The sequence below is a fragment of the Dermacentor andersoni genome, chromosome 3, assembly GCF_023375885.2.
Source record: "Dermacentor andersoni chromosome 3, qqDerAnde1_hic_scaffold, whole genome shotgun sequence".
NCBI classification, from domain to species: Eukaryota; Metazoa; Arthropoda; class Arachnida; order Ixodida; family Ixodidae; genus Dermacentor; species Dermacentor andersoni.
This window is the reverse complement of record NC_092816.1, coordinates 107,473,697-107,493,201: the sequence shown is the minus strand read 5'-3', so window position 1 is coordinate 107,493,201 and position 19,505 is coordinate 107,473,697. Positions and strand designations below refer to the sequence as shown.

General features: G+C 48.9%; 1 protein-coding gene across 6 annotated transcripts in view; it reads left to right on the top strand.

Moving 5' to 3' along the window:
• The window catches only part of Liprin-gamma (liprin protein kazrin), a 210,703-nt gene that overhangs the window by 177,617 nt on the left and 13,581 nt on the right, over positions 1–19,505 (top strand). For 4 of the 6 annotated variants that reach the window (XR_007601392.2, XM_050186654.3, XM_050186647.2 and 1 more), the window contains exons 9-14: positions 1,408–1,685; positions 4,822–4,934; positions 7,625–7,784; positions 8,962–9,138; positions 11,415–11,581; positions 12,751–12,901. Coding sequence is in view for 4 of the 6 variants with exons in the window: in XM_050186654.3 (XP_050042611.1) it covers positions 1,408–1,685; positions 4,822–4,934; positions 7,625–7,784; positions 8,962–9,138; positions 11,415–11,581; positions 12,751–12,901 (1,046 nt within the window). In the remaining 2 variants the exon portion in view is untranslated. Of the gene's footprint in view, positions 1–1,407; positions 1,686–4,821; positions 4,935–7,624; positions 7,785–8,961; positions 9,139–11,414; positions 11,582–12,750; positions 12,902–15,208; positions 15,233–19,505 lie in introns of all 6 variants that reach the window. The other 2 variants (XR_008614131.1, XM_055075122.2) reach the window with 1 other exon arrangement.

Below are 19,505 nucleotides of genomic sequence, written 5' to 3'. Positions count from 1 at the left end.
TGCCTTGCATTCTTTTATGTCAGCTCGGAGAGTGGAGGGGGCGCCTTCTTGCCTTTTTGGTTTGTCTTGCATCCTTTTATGTGAGCTCGGGGAAAAGCGTGTCGTCGATTCGGAGAAGAGGGCAATCATGTCGACGTGGGGAAGCTCGCCTGAACGCCTCTCACACCCGGCAGGTAGATCATAACAACATGCAGAGAATATTTTCACTCTAGCCAGATCTAGAGCGAAGGCTATTCAACAAATTCGATACCGCATTCTGTGACGACTCGATGTCTAGAAATGCACTTCTTCCAGGTGTTGGGTGGAAGGAATGCCAAGAAATTCTGTGGTGATTTAGCGGTAAATGCGAGAGAAATGAGTTAGCATTACGTCGCACCTCTTTCAGGTCCTAGATCCACGAGTAAAACAGCTTTCACCGAACGTGGAAGCTGTTGTTCAAGGGCTCGTGCGACACGTGTCCTGGCTCTGCGAGGAGCGAAGTTCAACTGACGCTGGTCCTGAGCAGACGTACGTCAGTGAGGCGCGCAAGCAGGCACGCACGCATGCACACAGACCTCTAACATGTCACCGGCTTCCCACACTTCCACACTCCTAATGCAAACACCTTAAAAGTTGAATTTGTGTGAGATCTATGTTCACTCTATATTATATATAGAGTGAACTCTCTCTCTCTCTCTCTCTCTCTCTCTCTATATATATATATATATATATATATATATATATATATATATATATATATGTATGAGGACCTGAGCAACAGTAGTGTTCTATGAATGCTGGTTCGTCAGCGAGTAAAGGAAGGCTGTCGTTCCCTGTACTCACCTTTCTTACGCACACCGCCATCGTGTTTAAGCTGTACAGGAAGATATTCCCTCCGAGAGAATTCGGTGACGGAGCAGTGCTACGTACAGTTTGATACCGCGTGGATTAAAAACAAAAGTGCATATGCCATCCACGTACGTTACAATCCGAGTCAACGCTCTGCATTCGTCTTGCGGTTATATGCCATTTAGTGGAGTCGATCGAAAGTCGGCATCAGTAGGGATGGTGTTCCTCCCTCAATGGCCGATTACATACATATGGGGTGGTAAACCTCTACGGCACTTCTATCTGGACCGATGCTGCGGGCAGCGTATTTGGCCGGCATGACTTCTTGTCTTTCCTTCTCGTCATGTTTTTAAGGCGTAGTGTGTTGTATACATTATCGCGGCATTAAAGTGTTCGACGTGAAAGAGAAGTACTCATACTCAAACACAAAAAGTAGAGATGCTTGGTTGTCGCTTCCGAAAATCTTGGTTCGAGTTCAATAGCCTTCCTAAAGAAAGTATAATCAGAAAAAGTGATAAGGTGTCGGCGGTAACTTTTCCGTGTTGATTTATCTTTCCTCCTAATGGTCCTGGTGTCCAGGCCCGGAGTCCTCGCCTCAGCACCACAGCCACCACCTGCAGCTCCAGCAGCAGCGGCAACGGTGCTCGTGGTCTCCACAGGGTGGCGCTGGTCCCAGCCTGGGCGGTCCTCCGCTGCTGACGCAAGAGGAGGCGGCCGAGAAGCTCCGCCTACTGGAAGAGGCCCAGGGGACGCCCATGGAGCGCTGGAAGGCGCCCACGGTGCTCGCCTGGCTGGAGCTTGCGCTCGCCATGCCTCAGTACGGACCCATGTGTGCCGAGAACGTCAAGAGCGGCAAGGTGGGTGCGCATGCGCGACAAGAGAACGGGGTGGGGTGGGGGAGGGAAGGGAGGGCTATACGTAAAGGCTAAGGAAAGTGGAGGGAGTTAATTATGCAGAACAATATTCGCGCCTTTTCTTTCTTTTTTTGCGCAGGATCGGTTTCGGGAAACATTCACAGCAGCGCGTAAACGGCCTGTTCGTTATTGTTTTAATTGTTGCCTTGTTCATCTGGCACGCGTTCACGGGAGACGATTAGTCAGGGTGCGCCTTGGAATGAGGGACCGAGTAATTTTCTTCGATAGGAATACAAGTCGTATTAAAACACAACACGCTAATAACAAAAAATAAAGTCAGCAGACTCAGGTGGACCCTTCTGTTACTAAGGTTCAATTACTGCGAACAGCAGTTATGAACGCTAAACTCCTCGATGCGTTTGCGACCCAGTCATTACCTCCGGAAGATCGCAACTACTTCTAGAAGACATTTATGTACTTCTGTGCTACTTGAAGAACTTCTGAGAACCACTTGATCAACCCCCACTCTCTTGATCGGGCCTGACATCACTTCGTGGAGCTGCTCTTCTGCATACACACACAACGTGTACTCTGCATCGAGTTCGTGGAAAGCGAATGCCGCCTACGCTAGTTCCGATTTTGAGTACTCGTGCAGCTTCAGCAGCATGCCGTTTCCACGCAGCAGGACACGCACGCTAACTGCAGCACCTAATTAAAAAGCATGCAAGCAATGCTCCCGCGCCTTGGTTGGTCACAATAAATGTGCCATACAACTACGACTGATAAGTGCCGGAGCGAAATAAATTCGAGTGACACTTAGTTATCCCTATACTTGGATGAATGCGAAAGCATTGCGACCACCGCGCGGTGCTTAGACCTTATTCCACAGCGCAAGGTCGTGGGTTCGACTCCCAACAGAGGTTGTCGGTTCGAGCGCCCTGATTACCAATCCTAATTAACTGTTCCTAAATAACATCGTACTAATTAACACCAAAGGTCGTGGGTATGAGTACCTCAATTAACTCTATTTTATTCAACCGCGCCCTCATTAACCGCACTTTAATTGACACAAAGGTCGAGGGTACGACCTCTTAAGGTTGTGGGTTCGAGTGCTTTAATTTGCCCTATCTTAATTAACTGTGCCCTAATTACCTTCGCCTTAATTAACACCAAAGGTATTGGATTCGACTCCCAACGAAGGTCGAGGGCTCGCGGCCTTTTTTGTACCACCGCGTGGTCACGCTGCCAACGCCGGATTTTCCGCCTCACGAGCCAGTTAAGGCTTTCGCATTAAAAACTATTCGGTTGCAGGTGGGCATACACGCGCCCGAACTTTCTCAGTGGAGGCGACCGAAAGAGCAATGAACGCCTGGATTGCACAATTCTGTCAGCGATCGCGGCTTAGATTTCCACCTCTTGGGGCTTTTCTTTTTTTCCGTTTATCTTGCGCCACTATTTATTTCCGCTGTCACTCCTCCCTGCTTTTCCGAAGCCCTCTCACCATCTTTACAGGGCTATATATATCGAGCCGACTAATATCGAGGAGGATCGATTGCTCTCTGCCATAGCCGTTAGTGCTGCTCGACACGCGAGACCGGCTCTTCTCGCAGCCATCTTGCACAACCGAGGCGGCAGTGAAAACCATCCGGTGAGAACCGTCGACGACTCGTGCACGTCGCTTGTCGTCTTCACATCCTACGCTCGTCGCTATTGCGGTGCCAGCTTCAGCCCCGCGGACTTCGGGATCTTTCCGTCAGGGCGCAGAGGTGTCACGACGAGGTGACGTGTACGCGAGACGGCTCTGCAGAAGCTCCAGTGTCAACGCGCTGTACCGCTTCCTCGGCTTCTCAGTGACTGAACGGGTCGCATGCCAGGGCGGAGAATGTGATCGCTCATCGGGAAGGAAATTGATTTCAAAGCGCGGCCTCTGCTGGTGCTAGCCAAACTTTAGACCCCGTCTATTTCCTTTCGTTTTATAACTGCATTTAAGGAGATTTTGGTGCCTATGTGTGGCGCCGGTTGCTGCTCCTCTCTGACTTGGTAGATTTGCCCATAATGCTCAGGCCCATCTTGCCTTGCGGCAAGGATTATGGCGCAACCTCTCCCATGGAACGCGAAGAGTGTACTTACTGCCTTCTTCTTTTTTTTTTTCATTTTGAGACCTGACGTCACTGCCCAGGTGAATTTTCACGCCATTCGTTCAGTTCCGTCGCTGGCGCGTGTGGAACTGAGAAGGCACGTAATCGATTACTGGCAGCGCTACATGCATGAAAGCGATATGGAAGCAGTCGGACCATCTTATAGCAAGCAGTGATACAACAAATTACCGGTTATAAAGAAGTAAATCTGACCAGTTTGCCGGTGATACCAGCGAGTAAGCATTGTATGCTTATAACGAATATAGCATATAGCGAAGGTAATTTTGTGTCAAATGAAACTTCGTTATAATAAAGTTTGACTTGTTCAGTTATGACTAATGTCAAATTAGGCCAATTTTCGGCAACAAATGGTTCCATTGCCATAGGCTGTTGAAGGCTTAAGTTACTCAGGACGAGGGTGTGCTGCTAATCAGCAAATCAGGTCTCGTATACTTCATCTCGAAAAAAACTTACCTTACGACGACAGTCTCTGATTGGTCATCGCAGTGAGGCTGATCGCCATAATGAGCGGCGCGTTCCCGAATGCCGGCCAATGAGGAGACCTTACGGGAAGACAGAACAAGACAGCGTTAATTAAAACGTTGATAGCGGCTTTTACGTAGCCAGCCTTATACGAGTGCGACGAATAAGGACTCGAATGTCTCTGTTATATTTAAATACGTAACACCAATAGACAGTTATGAAACGAATGAAGGCACATGTATAATAACTGTGCTCTTTAGTTGAAGTGTAGAAGTAATCGGGGAAAGGAAGAAATAATGAAGCAAATGAAAGTGAAAGAGGACTAAAAAAAAAAGAAACATTTGTCGCCGGTGCCATTCTAACCCGCATCTTCCAGATTACGCGTGCGACGCCTGCACCAATCAGCTAACGCGGCGGTTTTCACCTCGCCCACTTTCCTTGGGTATATTTATGGGCTAGATTGCCTTTGTGTACTGCGCGTCGCTGAGGTGTCAGTGTGCTTCCTTCTTTCAACGCAGATCTTGCTGGAGCTTTCCGACGCCGAGCTCGAAGCTGGGCTGGGCATCACTAACGTCATGCACAGGAGGAAGCTGCGTCTTGCCATCGAGGAGCACCGAGAACCCTCTATATGGTAAGTGGCAAAAAAGCGTGCCTGCTGGTGCTTTGTGTTTTACCTCTCTTTATTTTCCCACGCACTGTCAAGGTGTTTATTGACAGGGTACGCAAGGAGAGAGAGGTCGAACTCGGCGCGGTAACCAAAAACCCTGCGAGCAGTCCGAACCGGCCCCGTGCATAAAGCGCTGGGGATGGGCCTGACTGACCGGCACTTCTTCGTTACGCCACATTTGCCATTATACGTGCCGTGTTAACGCGAATTAAAGCGAATCGGGAACCCTCGTAGGGGAGATATATGTCTCGCAAATATTTGCATTATGTCCGGTCAGACTACTCTCGTCCCTTGCTTCGTAATCTTCCAGTTGTTCTTGTACTTATTTATTTAATAAATGGCTTTTAACTGTAAGGCTCCTTTATTGCCTTTAGGCTCCCACAAAATGACGCCGGCTACTTATCGTCGCGCAGAATTAACACACACGAAAAGAAATGCAAGCACAAGGCGGCGTAGAGTAATAAAAGAAATGCCCTTAGAATAATAACAGTGACATAAGGACGTCCCGTGGTGACACGTAAAACTGAGTGAGGTCACTCCATTTGTTTGTTATCTCCCTTGTTCGTACGTGGTTAGCTCATTTCCGGCAATTGAGGTATGCGTTTGTAAACCCCTTTGCATTCCACTTATCCATGGTGCTAGGTCACGCCCAATGTTTTTCGTCCCGTGGGCTCTCGAAAGCGGGATGCCCACGCAGCATACGCCGTCGTGAGGAGATCGGGCGGCTGCGTCCGCTATAGGTCGTTTCCATGGATGCCGCAGTAACTATAAGCAACCGCAGAAGTGTCCTCGCATCTTCTTTGTCAACGGCGCGACGATGTACTTGCCTGATGTCTGCGGCCCGTGGCATATGGGACGCAGTAAGGAGTGTAAACACTCTGGAGAACTACATCGAAGTCGCAGAAGGTTCCCTTCGACCGAATTTACACCTTCGTCTTCCGTACGGCGTCTTGCAACTTGATGGTACCCTTCTAGCTCGCCCAAGCTTGGAGGAACATTTCTTAAATGTCTGTCGTCGGAGTGGGCTCTTTGTGTCTTTTGTGGATGCAGCGAAACACGCCGCACACCTTTTTCGTGAGTGCACTCGTTCGAATCCCGAAAAAAGCATCGCATCTCGGCCAGCCGGACTCGCAAAAGTGAAAACTCTTGGCCACTGGCTTACACAAACATGGGCACAAACGGCTGTAGATGAACTGCTGTGCCCATTTGCGCACATTTTCACACATTTGCACTTCGCATACGTCTGCACATAACTCTGCACTGTGTCTTTCCTTTACGTTCGTATTTTTAAAATTAAATTATGGGGTTTTTATACGTGCCAAAACCACGATCTGATCATGAGGCACGCCGTAGTGGTGGACTCCGGAATAATTTGGGCCCTCTGGGGTTCTTTAACGTCCACTTAAATCTAAGTACACGGGTGTTTTCGCATTTCACCCCCATCTAATGCGGCCGCCGTGGCGGGGATTCGATCCCGCGACCTCGTGCTTAGCAGCCCAACACCATATCGCCAGTAAGAAACCGCGGCGGGTGTTTATCTATTTCTTGCCGGCAATGCGCGCATGCTGGATGGTCTCCCTTACCCGAAAAGGGGACTTGCTAGTTGTTTTTGATTGTTGATGTTGAGCTTCCCGTGCACGAGGTTGATCGGTTGATTAAACCCATATCCACACACCAGGCGGTGGATCAAAACCTTCGTTTGACTTCACCGACTGCATTTACATCGCCGCCCCTCGGTGCTTCAACGACGCCCATCGGAAATTTATTCAGGCTGATTTTACCAAAGCTTATTCACATTCTTAATGGCGGACAGCGCCATTTGTAACGCATGCGACGCAGGAGAAGCGTTAAAGCCCCTAGTTGTGCGACCGCCCGACGCACGAGGATCAGAGGCCCTCTTTTTGGACAGCTGCAGGGAAATTAAGGTTATTCAACTACAGACCATCTTGCAGAAAGCAGGTTCGGGAACGTGGCCTCGTGTTTCTGCGATGTGTAAAGGCCCAAGATTGCTGCTGCATTCCTTTAGGTGCGCCAGCTGAAAATGGCCGCTTGTGACCAACTGAAATGTGAACGCTTCAGCGCGTGTGTGAATGCGTGCTGCGAACATTTCTTTCTTTTTCTCTCCTCCTTCTAATCTCCCAGTCTCATTTCCGCAATGCAGGGTAGCCAACCAGGCTCGACCTGGTCGACCTCTCTATTTCTTTCTTTATCATTTCTCTCTTTCCCTCTCTCCGTGCTGCTTGAAAACACGCTCCAGTGCTTTCGAGTAGAGGCGCCGCGAGGTGCCGGGTGCAAGTGTACTAGCTCACAAATTGCGAAAAGAGCGTTCCTAAAGCTGAGCGTCTGCTTCGCTCGACGCGTGGTGACACATACCGGCTTGGCATGGCAGGAGGCGGTCGCGCAGAGCAATTGCGCCTCCGTTTATGTCGACAAACTAAAACCCACCTGGGGCTACGGTTTCCCACCGCCGTCCCTCAGTGGGTGGCTCCACGCTCCACTCTGTGATGTTGGCGTGGATTTTCAAGTGCAAATAGCGCTTGGTAATGCGAAAGTTTTAACCCCGAGAGAGGCTTACAGAATGCGTTAATATAACTCTACAGCGTTCTCGACGTCTGCGAGGCGATCGCCCAACGTACTCCGCGCGTTTCACGCAGCCCGTACCCCAAGATGTGCCTGGTGACGCACACTTGGGTGTGCGGCGAGTGGCTGTCCAGCCTGGGACTGTCCGCGCACGCGGACAACTTCCGCGCGCAGCTCGTGGACGGCCGAGTCCTGGACACTCTGAGTCGGCGAGACCTCGAGAAGCGCCTGGGGGTAAGTGCGCGTCCGGCTGTGTGTATCTATAGTATAGCGAATACTGAACGTGGTGTCCGCGTTTCGAGAGAGGAGGAAAACATTTAATGTGTCTTCAATAGAACGCTTATGCGAAGGAAATATGTCGGTTACCTATAGAGAAGCAAAGAGTGGAAGGAGGAGGGAAGTGTGTGACGTCTCAAGCGAAGAGGAGTAACGAAGGCGAGAGAGTACCGCGCGACTAATCGCGTGGCACTTTCTTCCTGTTTCGCGGGCTTTCTTTCACGAGTGGAAAAAAAAAAAACTCTTATGTATAGCACGCACTGAGCAACAGAAAGCTGGATCGGGAATTTTGCAGCGTGGTCTTCAAATTTCTCATCGATATTTCTGCGCTGAATATAATAGTTGACAGGTTAATTTATAATAACTAATCAGATAATTTCGTGAAATATAATAAAAATAGTGTGACCTCCCAGCGACGAAACATTACCTTGTTTTCTTGTTTGTTTGTTTTTTGCACCTACGTCGCAGTGACATATTTCTTTTTCAATTTTGGCACAATAAGTTACGTGGGACACATGGTATATATAGAGCACTGCACACTGATATGCCGAATAAAAATGCTGTAGGTTTAACCTCCTATTCCACGCTATTCGCTTTAATTTGCCAAAAGGAAATCCCGTCTCACGCCTGTCCCCGACACGGGATACACCAAGTGAGCAGTATATTCTTGATCATTTGTCGAGCGTTAGTTTCCCGAATCAATCGCGTATTCGCTTGTGGGAGCGCTTTCCAAAAGCTCGCGCTTGCCCTGGGAGAACAAAAGAATAGAGGCCGCGCTCTCGACCACACGGCTATATTCCGAGGAGAAAGAGCACCAAATGTAAGCACTAATTGGGCGGTCCCGAATTCGCTGACGTCGGAATACCCCAGACCACGTCCTTACCTCGAAGAAAGAAGCCTAGACACGAGATTCCAACCTTTGCGATCTGCTTCAGCGTTCTGAAAACATGCATTTGATCTTTTGAATACATCCTTTCGAAACATGCTTTTGAATAAGTAGCGCTCACTCTCGGCGGAAGAAAAGTTAGTGCCGCGTAGCTTTCGAGAAAAAGGTCTTCGGTCTTTCTGTTTTGTTGCCTCAGAGCTCGCCGGTTTTCCTGTTAATGAGCATGGTTTCGGAATGGCCGCCTCGCAGATGGCGAACCGACACGAGCAGACGTCGCTCCTGCGAGGCGTCCAGCTCCTGCGCGCCCTGCGGTTCGACCTGCGTGCGCTGGCGCACAGGCGGGCGCACTGCCGGCACCTGGACGTGGACCCCCTGGTGTGGACCAACCAGCGATTCATCCAGTGGGCCCGGTCCATCGACCTCGGGGTGAGCGCGCGCTCTGTCCCACATATCCTGAAGCGACTGGGCATTCCAGACGTGAACGAGACAATCCACGCTCATATAAATACGGAGACGTGTCCCAACGTGGGAGAAGAAAGGGGGGTTGTAACCGAGGGGCCCGGATTTTTCTTCCGATATAGGAGGGACACACACACCGCTTTTGCAGTCGTTGTCCCAGTGTTTGTATGACGCGCACTTTTACATGCGACGGCGCGATTTGACTTTCGTCGTGTTTTCTCTCTTTCTTTCTTCCTTTTCGTGTTTTGTTTTTTTCGTGCATATGTGTATGCTACTGGTTGGTGTCGAGCTGAAATGCAAATTAGCGTTCGCAAGACAGGCCTCCTGCTACGAAACGTGAGCACTGACACTGAGTGGCTGCGAAAGAATGTTCCATCGTGAAATACGACGCGCGCGAAGTGAGATTACAGCAAAACGCGAAAGAAATAAAAAAGATATAACAAAACAAACCGAAACATACAACATGGTACTACAGAAAGCGCAAAGTCCCCGATCGACAAAAACCTCTCATTTTGATCTATTCAAATACTTTAAAGAAAATTGCACCGGGTGATCCGAATATATGGAAGTACTGTGCAAATTTATTAGAAAGCCGAACACCTTTCGTAACTTAACCTTACGTAAGAAAACATTGCCACAGAACCCGCAGTTGCCGGCAGGCCTGTCGTAATGACGTCCAGTAGCGTATTTTGATTAGGTGGACAGCGCCAGAAAGCACTATTATTAATACGATGTCTACGTAATAAGGCATGGACGTGGTGGTCAGGTTGCAGGCGTGTTTGACCTGGGTCGTGCAACCACAGACCGAAAGTAGAGCGCCGATGTAATGCTATATCGTCACAAGCTGCTTCGGAAGGAATTGAAATACTTGTGAAAAGGTGTTACTAAGGCAGTTTCTTTTAGTTGCGGGTCGCGAGCTTGCCCCCTGCAATACGTTGCAGAAAGGCAGAACTTAAGCCCTGCAACCTTGCGTCACATTGTACCTTTGCATTTTGCCGCACAATTCCGCGGCGTTACGATTATGTTGCGTTCCCTATTGTCCAGTGTCAGCTGCGTCGTAACCGACCGAGGTTAACTTTATCAATGCGCACCCGAAAAGGGAAAAAAATGAGAGTAGTAGTAGTAGTATAAACTTTTATTTAAAAAAAAAATCACATTCAGGTCCAGTGGGTGGGTCCCTCAGTCCAGGGCCCCACTGGCGATCGCGGCACGCCGGGCTTGGTCGAGAAGGGCCAATTGGTCCTCCCGCACCGTGCTGGCTAGCCACACCTCCCACTGCCTACTGTTGGAGTTTTGCCCCATAAGGGGTGATTGGATTTCTTGTGGCCGACTAATGAGAGGACGCTTAAACTTCGCCTTTAGGAGTGGAACGCCGTAGCGTTCAAAGACCCATTACTGCTTTTCATGCTTCCCGGCAACTGCAGCTTGTGTAATTGTAACGTTTACCGGGAAACGCTGGCTGCGAACGCTATGCACGAAGGCGAGCTTTCTGGTAGAAAGGCGGCCTCTTGCGTGGGTCAAGCTCCTGTCATTGTTTCGCACTTTTAATATTTCAGTCTGAGAAGAGCTTACATAAAGGACATGCGCTGTCGGTCTTTTTCTTTTTTCATTACGTTTCTCTTTTTTGTGTGTGTGTGTGTGTGCTGCCGTTCTCGAAATTCCGAGGAATAACTTTGTAATGAATAAAATACAAGGTATGAGCAACCTTGGTGGTAGGGAAGTGGGTGGCTGTGCTTGCTTCAGAATTTGGTTCGAAATTGTTTTTGCCGAGGCGACGTCCGACGCTGCACCACTTCAAAGCTTTTTCTAAACCCTTAAAAATTACGTAAAGTGTCTCTGTCGTATCATCATTGTGCATCAACATTGTGTACACTCTATGTATGGAACATCATTTTATACATGTGACAATTAGTTTATGTGCAACTGTGCTTTTCCGTGGGTCTATGTTGTTATATGTCAGTGAGTCAGGACTCGGACACTACTTTGAGAACGTGCCGTGTATGTAATCATTCGTTTCTTGTATGTGTTATCGTCCTATAGTGCAATTGTGCCGTGATTGTGACTGAGTGTCCGTATCGTCTCTAGTTTAAGTAAACTTTTTCTAAACACGCTGGACGCGGGACGCCGGCCAACGCCGGATTTTCTGCGACACCGGCTTCGTAACGTTGTCGCGTTAAAAACAAAAACAACAACAACAACAAAAAAACGCTGAAGAGAACGAAACGCGTTCGCGTCGCGTGCAGGAGTACGCGGAGAACCTGCGCGACAGCGGCGTACACGGCGCCCTCGTGGTGCTGGAGCCTTCGTTCACGGCCGACACGATGGCCCAGGCGCTGGGCATTCCCGTCTCCAAGAACATCATCCGGCGGCACCTCACCACCGAGCTCGAGAACCTCGTGCAGCCGGCCAGGTACGTCGTGGCGCTGCTGTGCATGCACTCCGTCCGACTCGCACACTGCCGTTGGCGGTGGCGGAGTATGTATGCCTCGAACTTCGTTGTGCTCGCTCGTTCGACAGCGCAAGCTTTCTTTCTTTTTTGGATGAATGGAAATGCTTAGCCTTTCAGGTGAAACTGCAACGTTTTGTGTTGTTTCTCCAGCGCATAGCATATTGGGCTGCTAGCTGGACGCCACAACTTCGAACATATAACGGGAGCTAATTTACAAGGAAATTGAAAATAATAAAATAAAAAGAAAAATAGGTCGACTGTACGAAGTTGAGAAATCCTGGTGCTTCTCAACAAACATTGTACAATATTTATTTATTGATTGATTTAAATACCTAACAGAGCCTCAATGGGTCATGGCGTAAAAGCGGGGGGGAGGGGGGGGGGGGCTGCGTGAATACGGGCAGTGACCACATTCATTTGGCCGGCGTGGCAACTTTGCATGGCAACGTTTATTTTGATGTGCTTAGTTTTATGTAATATGTAATTAGCTCTGTGCTGCTGTGAACCTTTGAAATGGGGGCAACGGGCTCGTGAAGCTGCCGAAATGCAGCGTTTATTCGCCGCTCGTGTGTGTCTGTGAAATAGAAATAAAATTGATTGATTGATTGATTGATTGATTGATTGATTGATTGATTGATTGATTGATTGATTGATTGATTGATTGATTGATTGATTGATTGATTGATTGATTGATTGATTGATTGATTGATTGATTGATTGCACACTCAACGTACCCCAAAAGAGATAGCGTAACTTTGGCCTAAACAACGACTCCTTTTGTCGGGTAACATGGCGCAGCTTTATGCACAGGCCACGAACCCAGCGTCTTCTCCCTTCTCGGAAAATAAGTTTGTTCAACAGCGGCGACAAGCTTACTTCTCGTGGAGCCCTAATTGGGCACCTAGCATTCGCCTCACCAAGTCGCCGACTTCTCACCCGTCTTTCCGACTTTACGGTTCCACTTTCTTCGTCATGTCGGCCCGAGTGGCGCCCGGCCAATTAAGTTCACAGAGCGGCGCGTGCATACCCCGGAGAATAAGTAAACAAAAAAAGAAAGAAAAAGACGCAGCGGTCCTCGTGCACACACACACACACACTCAAAAAGAGGTGCACCGTCTTCTTCGGCCCAGGATGTCCCTGGAGGCGGAGGCCGTGGTGGAGAGCAAGCGTAGCGGTGAGCGGTTGTCCTCTGCGACGGGCTCCCTGGGCAGGAGCTTCGGCCGCTCCCGGGCACGCTCCTCCGAGAGGGGCGCCTCGGACAAGAGGCGCTCCAGCATACGGGTGAGCATCCTCCTTTCGCATCCCTCTCAGCTGTCCGCACGTGTGTCTCCCTGCCACTGGCTTGGCACACTTGCAGACGTGTCTTGCGTGCTGGTACCTCTGCAGTTACTTATCTATCTGTTTGGTACCGTGTCCGTCCGCATGCGGTACCGCGTGTGCTGTCCTTTATTTGCTCTTTCCGTTCGCTGCCGCCGTGAGTCGGCAGAACTATACCTTGTTCTATCTATCTATCTATCTATCTATCTATCTATCTATCTATCTATCTATCTATCTATCTATCTATCTATCTATCTATCTATCTATCTATCTATCTATCTATCTATCTATCTATCTATCTATCTATCTATCTATCTATCTATCTATCTATCTATCTATCTATCTATCTATCTATCTCCTCTTTCTTTCTTTCTTTCTTTCTTTCCTTCTTTCTTTTTTTTTCTTTTTCTTTCTTCTTTTTCTTTCCTTCTTTCTTTCTTTCTTTCTCTTTTCATTCGTCCCTGCGCTTCGCCTCCAGCGCATGACAATCTCCACGCGGCTGTCTTTCTTTGTGACGCTTTCGTTTGTTAGTCGATGATTGTGTACACGACCACTCAGCGACCCGTCCGCGCGGGTGTCCGCAATGTCGCAATTGCGTGTGCTATAGAGGCGACCACTGACTGTCTTCTTCCCGTCGCCGGACCAATTGGGCAGCCTTTACTGTCGTCGGCCTGTAATTCTGGTGCATACATTTTTGGTAGCCACGCGATCGAGTGGTTGGTGGGACGGGGAAAAAGCTCGAGGCGCGTTTGTTTGGATGCGGGAGTCGTTAGAACGAGAGCGCGCTTGTGGCTTCTACTTATAAGAAGTTTTCGCCTACTTCACTTGCTGACGTCATAGACTGGGCGATATCCGTTAGGTATACATGTACGCCTCCGTACGCTCGTTCGCACACGCCACGGAGGAAGGAAAGCATAAGAGAGGCGCCGGCCAGCACGGACGTATTGAAGAAAGTGTGGCAGAAGTCACGTGCTGCTTTTCGCAAACAACCACTGGGACTGGCGCCCGAAACGTCAACGTTGCCATAGCAACCACGCTCCTTAAGCTCTAGCTGCTGCTCTGTAGGCCTCTGGAAAGTGAGGTAGCTTCTTTTTGGCCCGTGTCTTTCTCGCAACGGATTCTGTTCGCGAGGCAACCTGACTTTATTTAGGGCGTGTTGTGTAAGCTTGAGAGTTGTCGTTTAGGTCTGTCAGTGTGAGTTGTCAGTCACCAACAAAGACACTCGAGTAATCATGGCGCGGGTCTTCGTCGTCGTCTTCAACGTGCCACGGAAAAACACTGGAGGGCGTCTGCTTCACTAAAACTGTTACGGAAGTTTCGTAGGCTGTGTTCTATCGCGCGTCGACAGCACACACTACCGGCGGCTCGTCGCAATGCAAGTTCAAAGCTCCCGCCTACCTGCTCCGGCGAGCTGATTGGACGCGCAACGGGAGGCGGCACACTAAGATGGCTGCATTTCCGACTTCAGAAACCTGACGTCAAGGCCTCTCTTGTTTTGTTTCTTTCCTCCATGGCCCACGCGCCTCGGCTAGTTAATGATGCCTTGATAGTTTAGTATCATGTAGCAGCGCGAGACAATAGCTGACGCGAAGCAAGCCTTAAGTTGACTGCGCGTCATCGCGCGTACCAAAGCGCCACTGTGTTTTAAGAAACGCGACGCACCTGCAGTAGGCAGACAGTGACCTTGTCACTTCGCAGGCACTGCGATCTTAGGCTGCTATATATGAAATATTTGTCAATTTTACGTGCAGTGATCTAGAAATATCGTGAAGCATTAGGAGTGGGCGAATATTCGAACATTGCGAATGACGTATCGAATAGCTGGTGTCCTATTGAATTCGCGGTCATCTATAATCTAAGTGTTCATTATTCGTAAGTACAAATATTTTACGAATGCTCTCGGACATTCAAAAACGTGAACCGTGCGCAATGAAACGTAAAATTGCAGCAAAAGTGACATAACAATAATCTCCGCGGGCATTGTATAGGCATAAAACACAAGAACTAAAACAGCGCATGCAGCAGGCGGCCTCACTCAAGGAGCCAGACAACCTTCTATGCAGCGATCATTAGCGTTCTCTGAAGAGTACTGTGTATGCAAACTAACTGCTTATTTGTTCCCAATGCTCCGTTTGTGCTTTTTTTTTATAAGTACCGCTCCGTAACGTGCAATCGCGCCCGAGCATGCTTTGCAGCGCTCTGCGTGCGTCACTGTTGTCTTCTCACAGTTCTTTGCACTGTTGTTATTCATACGCTGCCAAAAAAATGCAGTCTGCTGGCTGGAAGAACTCCCAGGTGAGGTAAAACGTTGAATGCCCTGAGGCTGCAGGCATTTACCGCGGCTATAGCCGCGTACCGCAGCTGTATATATTACGTATGTGCCTGGCATGCCTTGGCTTTTCTTCGTGTGACTTGCATGTGAGATCTGCATCGTGTCGAGCTGATGAGAGAGCCCGAAATGAGTGGTTCTTGTAGTTAAGCCACTGACTCGTTCGCACTCGAATTTCGCACAGATGTTTAACATTGGGGTGTGGTTGCGGTTAGTTCTATGATTAGGCGGAGTACTCGCCTGTTTCGCGTAGAGTTAATCAGAAGTAAACGCTGCCTGTGGTGCTGCAGCAATGGATAAGTAATGATAATAACAGTAATATTCTCACTTGCCCACTGCGGTGCATCAGCCAGTATGGCATTCAGGAAGCCATTGTTGCTCATTCATTTGTGAGTTGCCAGGCTCGTTACACTTATAACTGATTTATTTCAGTCCCCTAAAAAACCAGATAGAAAAACAAAACGAAACAAAACCTACAACATAATGCGTACAAGTTCATCAATGCATAGGAAGCAAATAAACTAAATCTCACTTCCAAATTGAGATATAGCCAAGCGTATCGCTGACGCAATGAGTGCTTCTTGTCCTGACTCGAATGAGTATACATGGCTTTGATTTTACTCTATCCGTACAATTTGATCTTCTGGAGAAGCTGTGGCGACATACTGTATTTTGTTGCCACATTTCCGATGTCACGACAGACAAGTAAAATACAGTACAAAATACAGTATGTCGCCACAGCTTCTCCAGAAGATCAAATTGTACGGATGGAGGATGGTGTTAGGTGTAGTGAATCCTGTAACAGTTGGGGTCGGGCATATCAAAAGGGTAGCTGGCCCATGCCGTCGTCTCACTCATTCACGCTAAGGACGCTGTTGAAGGGAGGAACATGTTCTCATTGAAAACCAGGAGTGCTGGGTTTATTTACAACATCTACATGAGGAGTGGAGAATGTTACATCACATGAGTATAGCATGAGGAGCTGAAAAAGTTCGCTTAAAACCCCTCTGCCCTCCCTATAGATCCCTAGCCCAAAAAAAACTGCCTCCTCACTTTCGTCCAGTCGGAGCGTCCAAAGGCGTCGAAGGTCCCGCGTTGAGGGCGAGGGTTCGCACAGTTACTCCCGCACCTTTGTTCACTGAACACATAGAAAGGAGGGGAGCTCCGTATACCAGGAGTGTCACGCTTGACTCAAGCTGGCGCGTCTTGGTTCCTAGGATAACTCAACAGTTAGCTGAAGCATGTGTCAAACGACCGTGGTGGTTACCAGAGTCCGCCAGGAAACGTCGCAGAACACCCTTTTCTAGGAGCTTTCTTGCTCCCATTGGTCCGGGAAGGCGACCGTGAACCAACAAACAATATTCGATCCTCCAAACGTCTCTCGCATTGCCGGCGCCGCAGGTCTGTCCGAGGGGGACGCATTGTTAGCTTCAAGAAGTGATCCGTCGCAGGGATGCAGGAGAGGCTAGATGGTCACTACCCCCGCTGGCCGATCGTAGCAATCCTAACAGCTACACATTTAGCGCATCGTTGCAACACGCACGGCATGTCACGTGGCTATCGTCCTCCTCTTCTTTATTAGATGTGAAACATGGGAAGTTTGGCCACATTATAAAGCCGGCTTCCCAAAAATCTTAGCTAGGAAACAGAACAAAATTAAAAAGAAAATGAAAATACGTGGTATGTCCTCGTATAGCACGAGGTTACGCAGTGGTCTCGTTCAGATGGAGACGTGAAAGTAGGTTCGTCTATTTAAATTTTGGGGCATGTTAACGAACCCCAATGTGTAAAACTTAAAACCGAGGTCACTCCATCTTGTTGTCTCTCAACATATAAATGAGATACGAAAGGCAGGGAGGTTAACCGGAAGATATCCAGTTTGCTACCCTGCACTGGGGAAGCGGGAAGGGGAGACAGAAAGATAAAGAAAAATGTACACATAGAAAGCGAGGGAGAATACAGAAAAGAAGGAAAGAAAAAAACACACACACCAAAGAACTCAGGAGTGTCACAGTCGTTCAAACAGATCGCTTGACCGGAGGAACTTCGGTAGTGCCTTCATCGCCTTCTAGAGTGAAGATTGCATCAGCCGGCACTCCACGATCGTCTGCTCAGGAATCGGCGGGTCGTCGAGGGGTGTTAACTCCGTCACAACCGACTGTCTCTGGGAGCTGTAGCGAGGACAATAACAGAGGATATGTTCGATTGTTTCCTCGCTGCCGCGACTATCACAGGCAGCACTGTCAGCCATCCCGATGCGCAAACAAATCCATTCGCAAACGACACTCCAAGCCACAGTCGGCAGAAAACAGTTGTCTCGATTCGCGAAAGTCCAGATGAAACGTGCTGTCTGAGGGACGAGTCCAGGCGGTGCAATCGAGTATGCCGGAAACCTTGCGTGCTCCACATGGATCGTGTGGCATCACGTGCGAGTATGCGAAGCTTTGTTGCTGCATCGGTTCTTGATGGCAATATGAGTTCCTTCCCAGCATTTTCGTGAGCCCTTCTAGCAGCTTCACCAGCATATTCGTTGCCCATGATGCTGCCGTGGCCTGGGAGCCACTGAAAAGTGATGTCATGTCCTTTTTCTTCTAGTTGGTGACATAGCTGCTTTATTTCCAGCACAAGTTGGTACTGTGGTCCACTGTGTAAAGCGGATAGCAGGCAATGCAGTGCTGCCTTCGAATCGGTGAATATGATCCATCTTCGTGGTAGACACTCATGAATCATGTGAAGTGCGCTTCGGTGTGCAGCAAGCTCCGCAGGAGTCAATGTTTTCCGGTGAGAAATTTTAAATTGAATATCCACTGCTTTTTCGGGGAAGGTCACAGCTCCTGCAGGTCCGTCCGCGGTTGTCGAGCCATCAATGTAAATGTGAAGATGGTCCTTGTATGTCTCGTGCAGCATGTGCAGAGATAGCTGCTTGAGAGCTGACGACGAGAGTCTTGCTTTCGTTCGAATTGGAGGTGAGAGCAGCCTCTCGGCAGGTGTATAATCTCGAAGGAGGCAATCACGGTACGCCCATATGTCCTGGCAAAAGGTGGCACTGGACCGCTCTTTCGGCAGTGCGGCGAAGTGGTAGAAAGGGGGGCGGGCAATGTGACTGGTGTGTGCTCCGAGCACTTCCAATGTGATACGAGTTGTAACTGGATAATCTTGAGCGATCGTATTTGTTTCTGATGTCGATGTGCAGCGCGGCAATCCAAGACATATCTGAGTGCGTGCACCTGAGCACTCTCGGTTGTGCGGATGTTGCTTCTGCAGGTATTGCTCAGTACAGGTAAGCTGTACTTCAGATATCCGAGAAACAGCGCCCAGTAGAGTTGTAACATCGCGTGTACTGTCGTACCCCACGTTTTCCCTTCAAGAAATCTGAAAACGTGTGAAATGGCCGTTACACGTTTCTTCAGGTAGGCCACATGGGGACTCCAGCCGAGGTCTCCATCATTGATCCGTGCGTCTTGGTGTAACAGATGTTTTGCCCATTGATATATATGGTGCAGGACATCATTAGCGTCCGCGTAAACGCGACCAGCGTGCATTTCTCAGGTGAAATCTGGAGGCTTTGTTCGCTAAGATATGCCGATATTGAAGTCGCCGCTTTTTGAAGCCTTACACGCATCTGAGGACGTGTTACACCTGATGTCCACAGGCACATGTCGTCGATGTACATTGATATTTGAACAGCACTTGGTATGTGTTCCACGAGACCGACAAGAACAAGGTTGAATAGCGTGGGGCTCAAGATTCCACCTTCGGGAACACCATGGTGTGTGTAGTGTTCAGAGGTCTGACTGTCATCGATCTGCACAAAAAGGACCTCATGTGTAACTAGTTGCAGGTCCACCAGTACACTCGATCACCAAGGCCAACCGATTCAAGAGGGCCAATTATGGCGTCATGAGCAACATTGTCATAAGCTTCTTTTACGTCCAGAAACATAGCTACAGATAAACGTTTACATCTCTTTCGATGTTGAACGTAAGTGACGAGATCAATGACATTATCAGTGAAACAGCGGAGACGTCGAAAACCGGCCATAGCGTTTGGGTACACTTTGTAGCGTTCCAGGTACCAATCCAATCGGGCAAGGATCAAGCGTTCCATCACCTTACCTACGGAACTAGCCAGCGCGATCGGGCGGTATGACGTAAGCTATAGTGGTGACTTGCCAGGTTTAAGGAGTGGTACCAGACGGCTTGTCTTCAATTCTTGAAGAACGTCTCCGTCCCGCCAGGA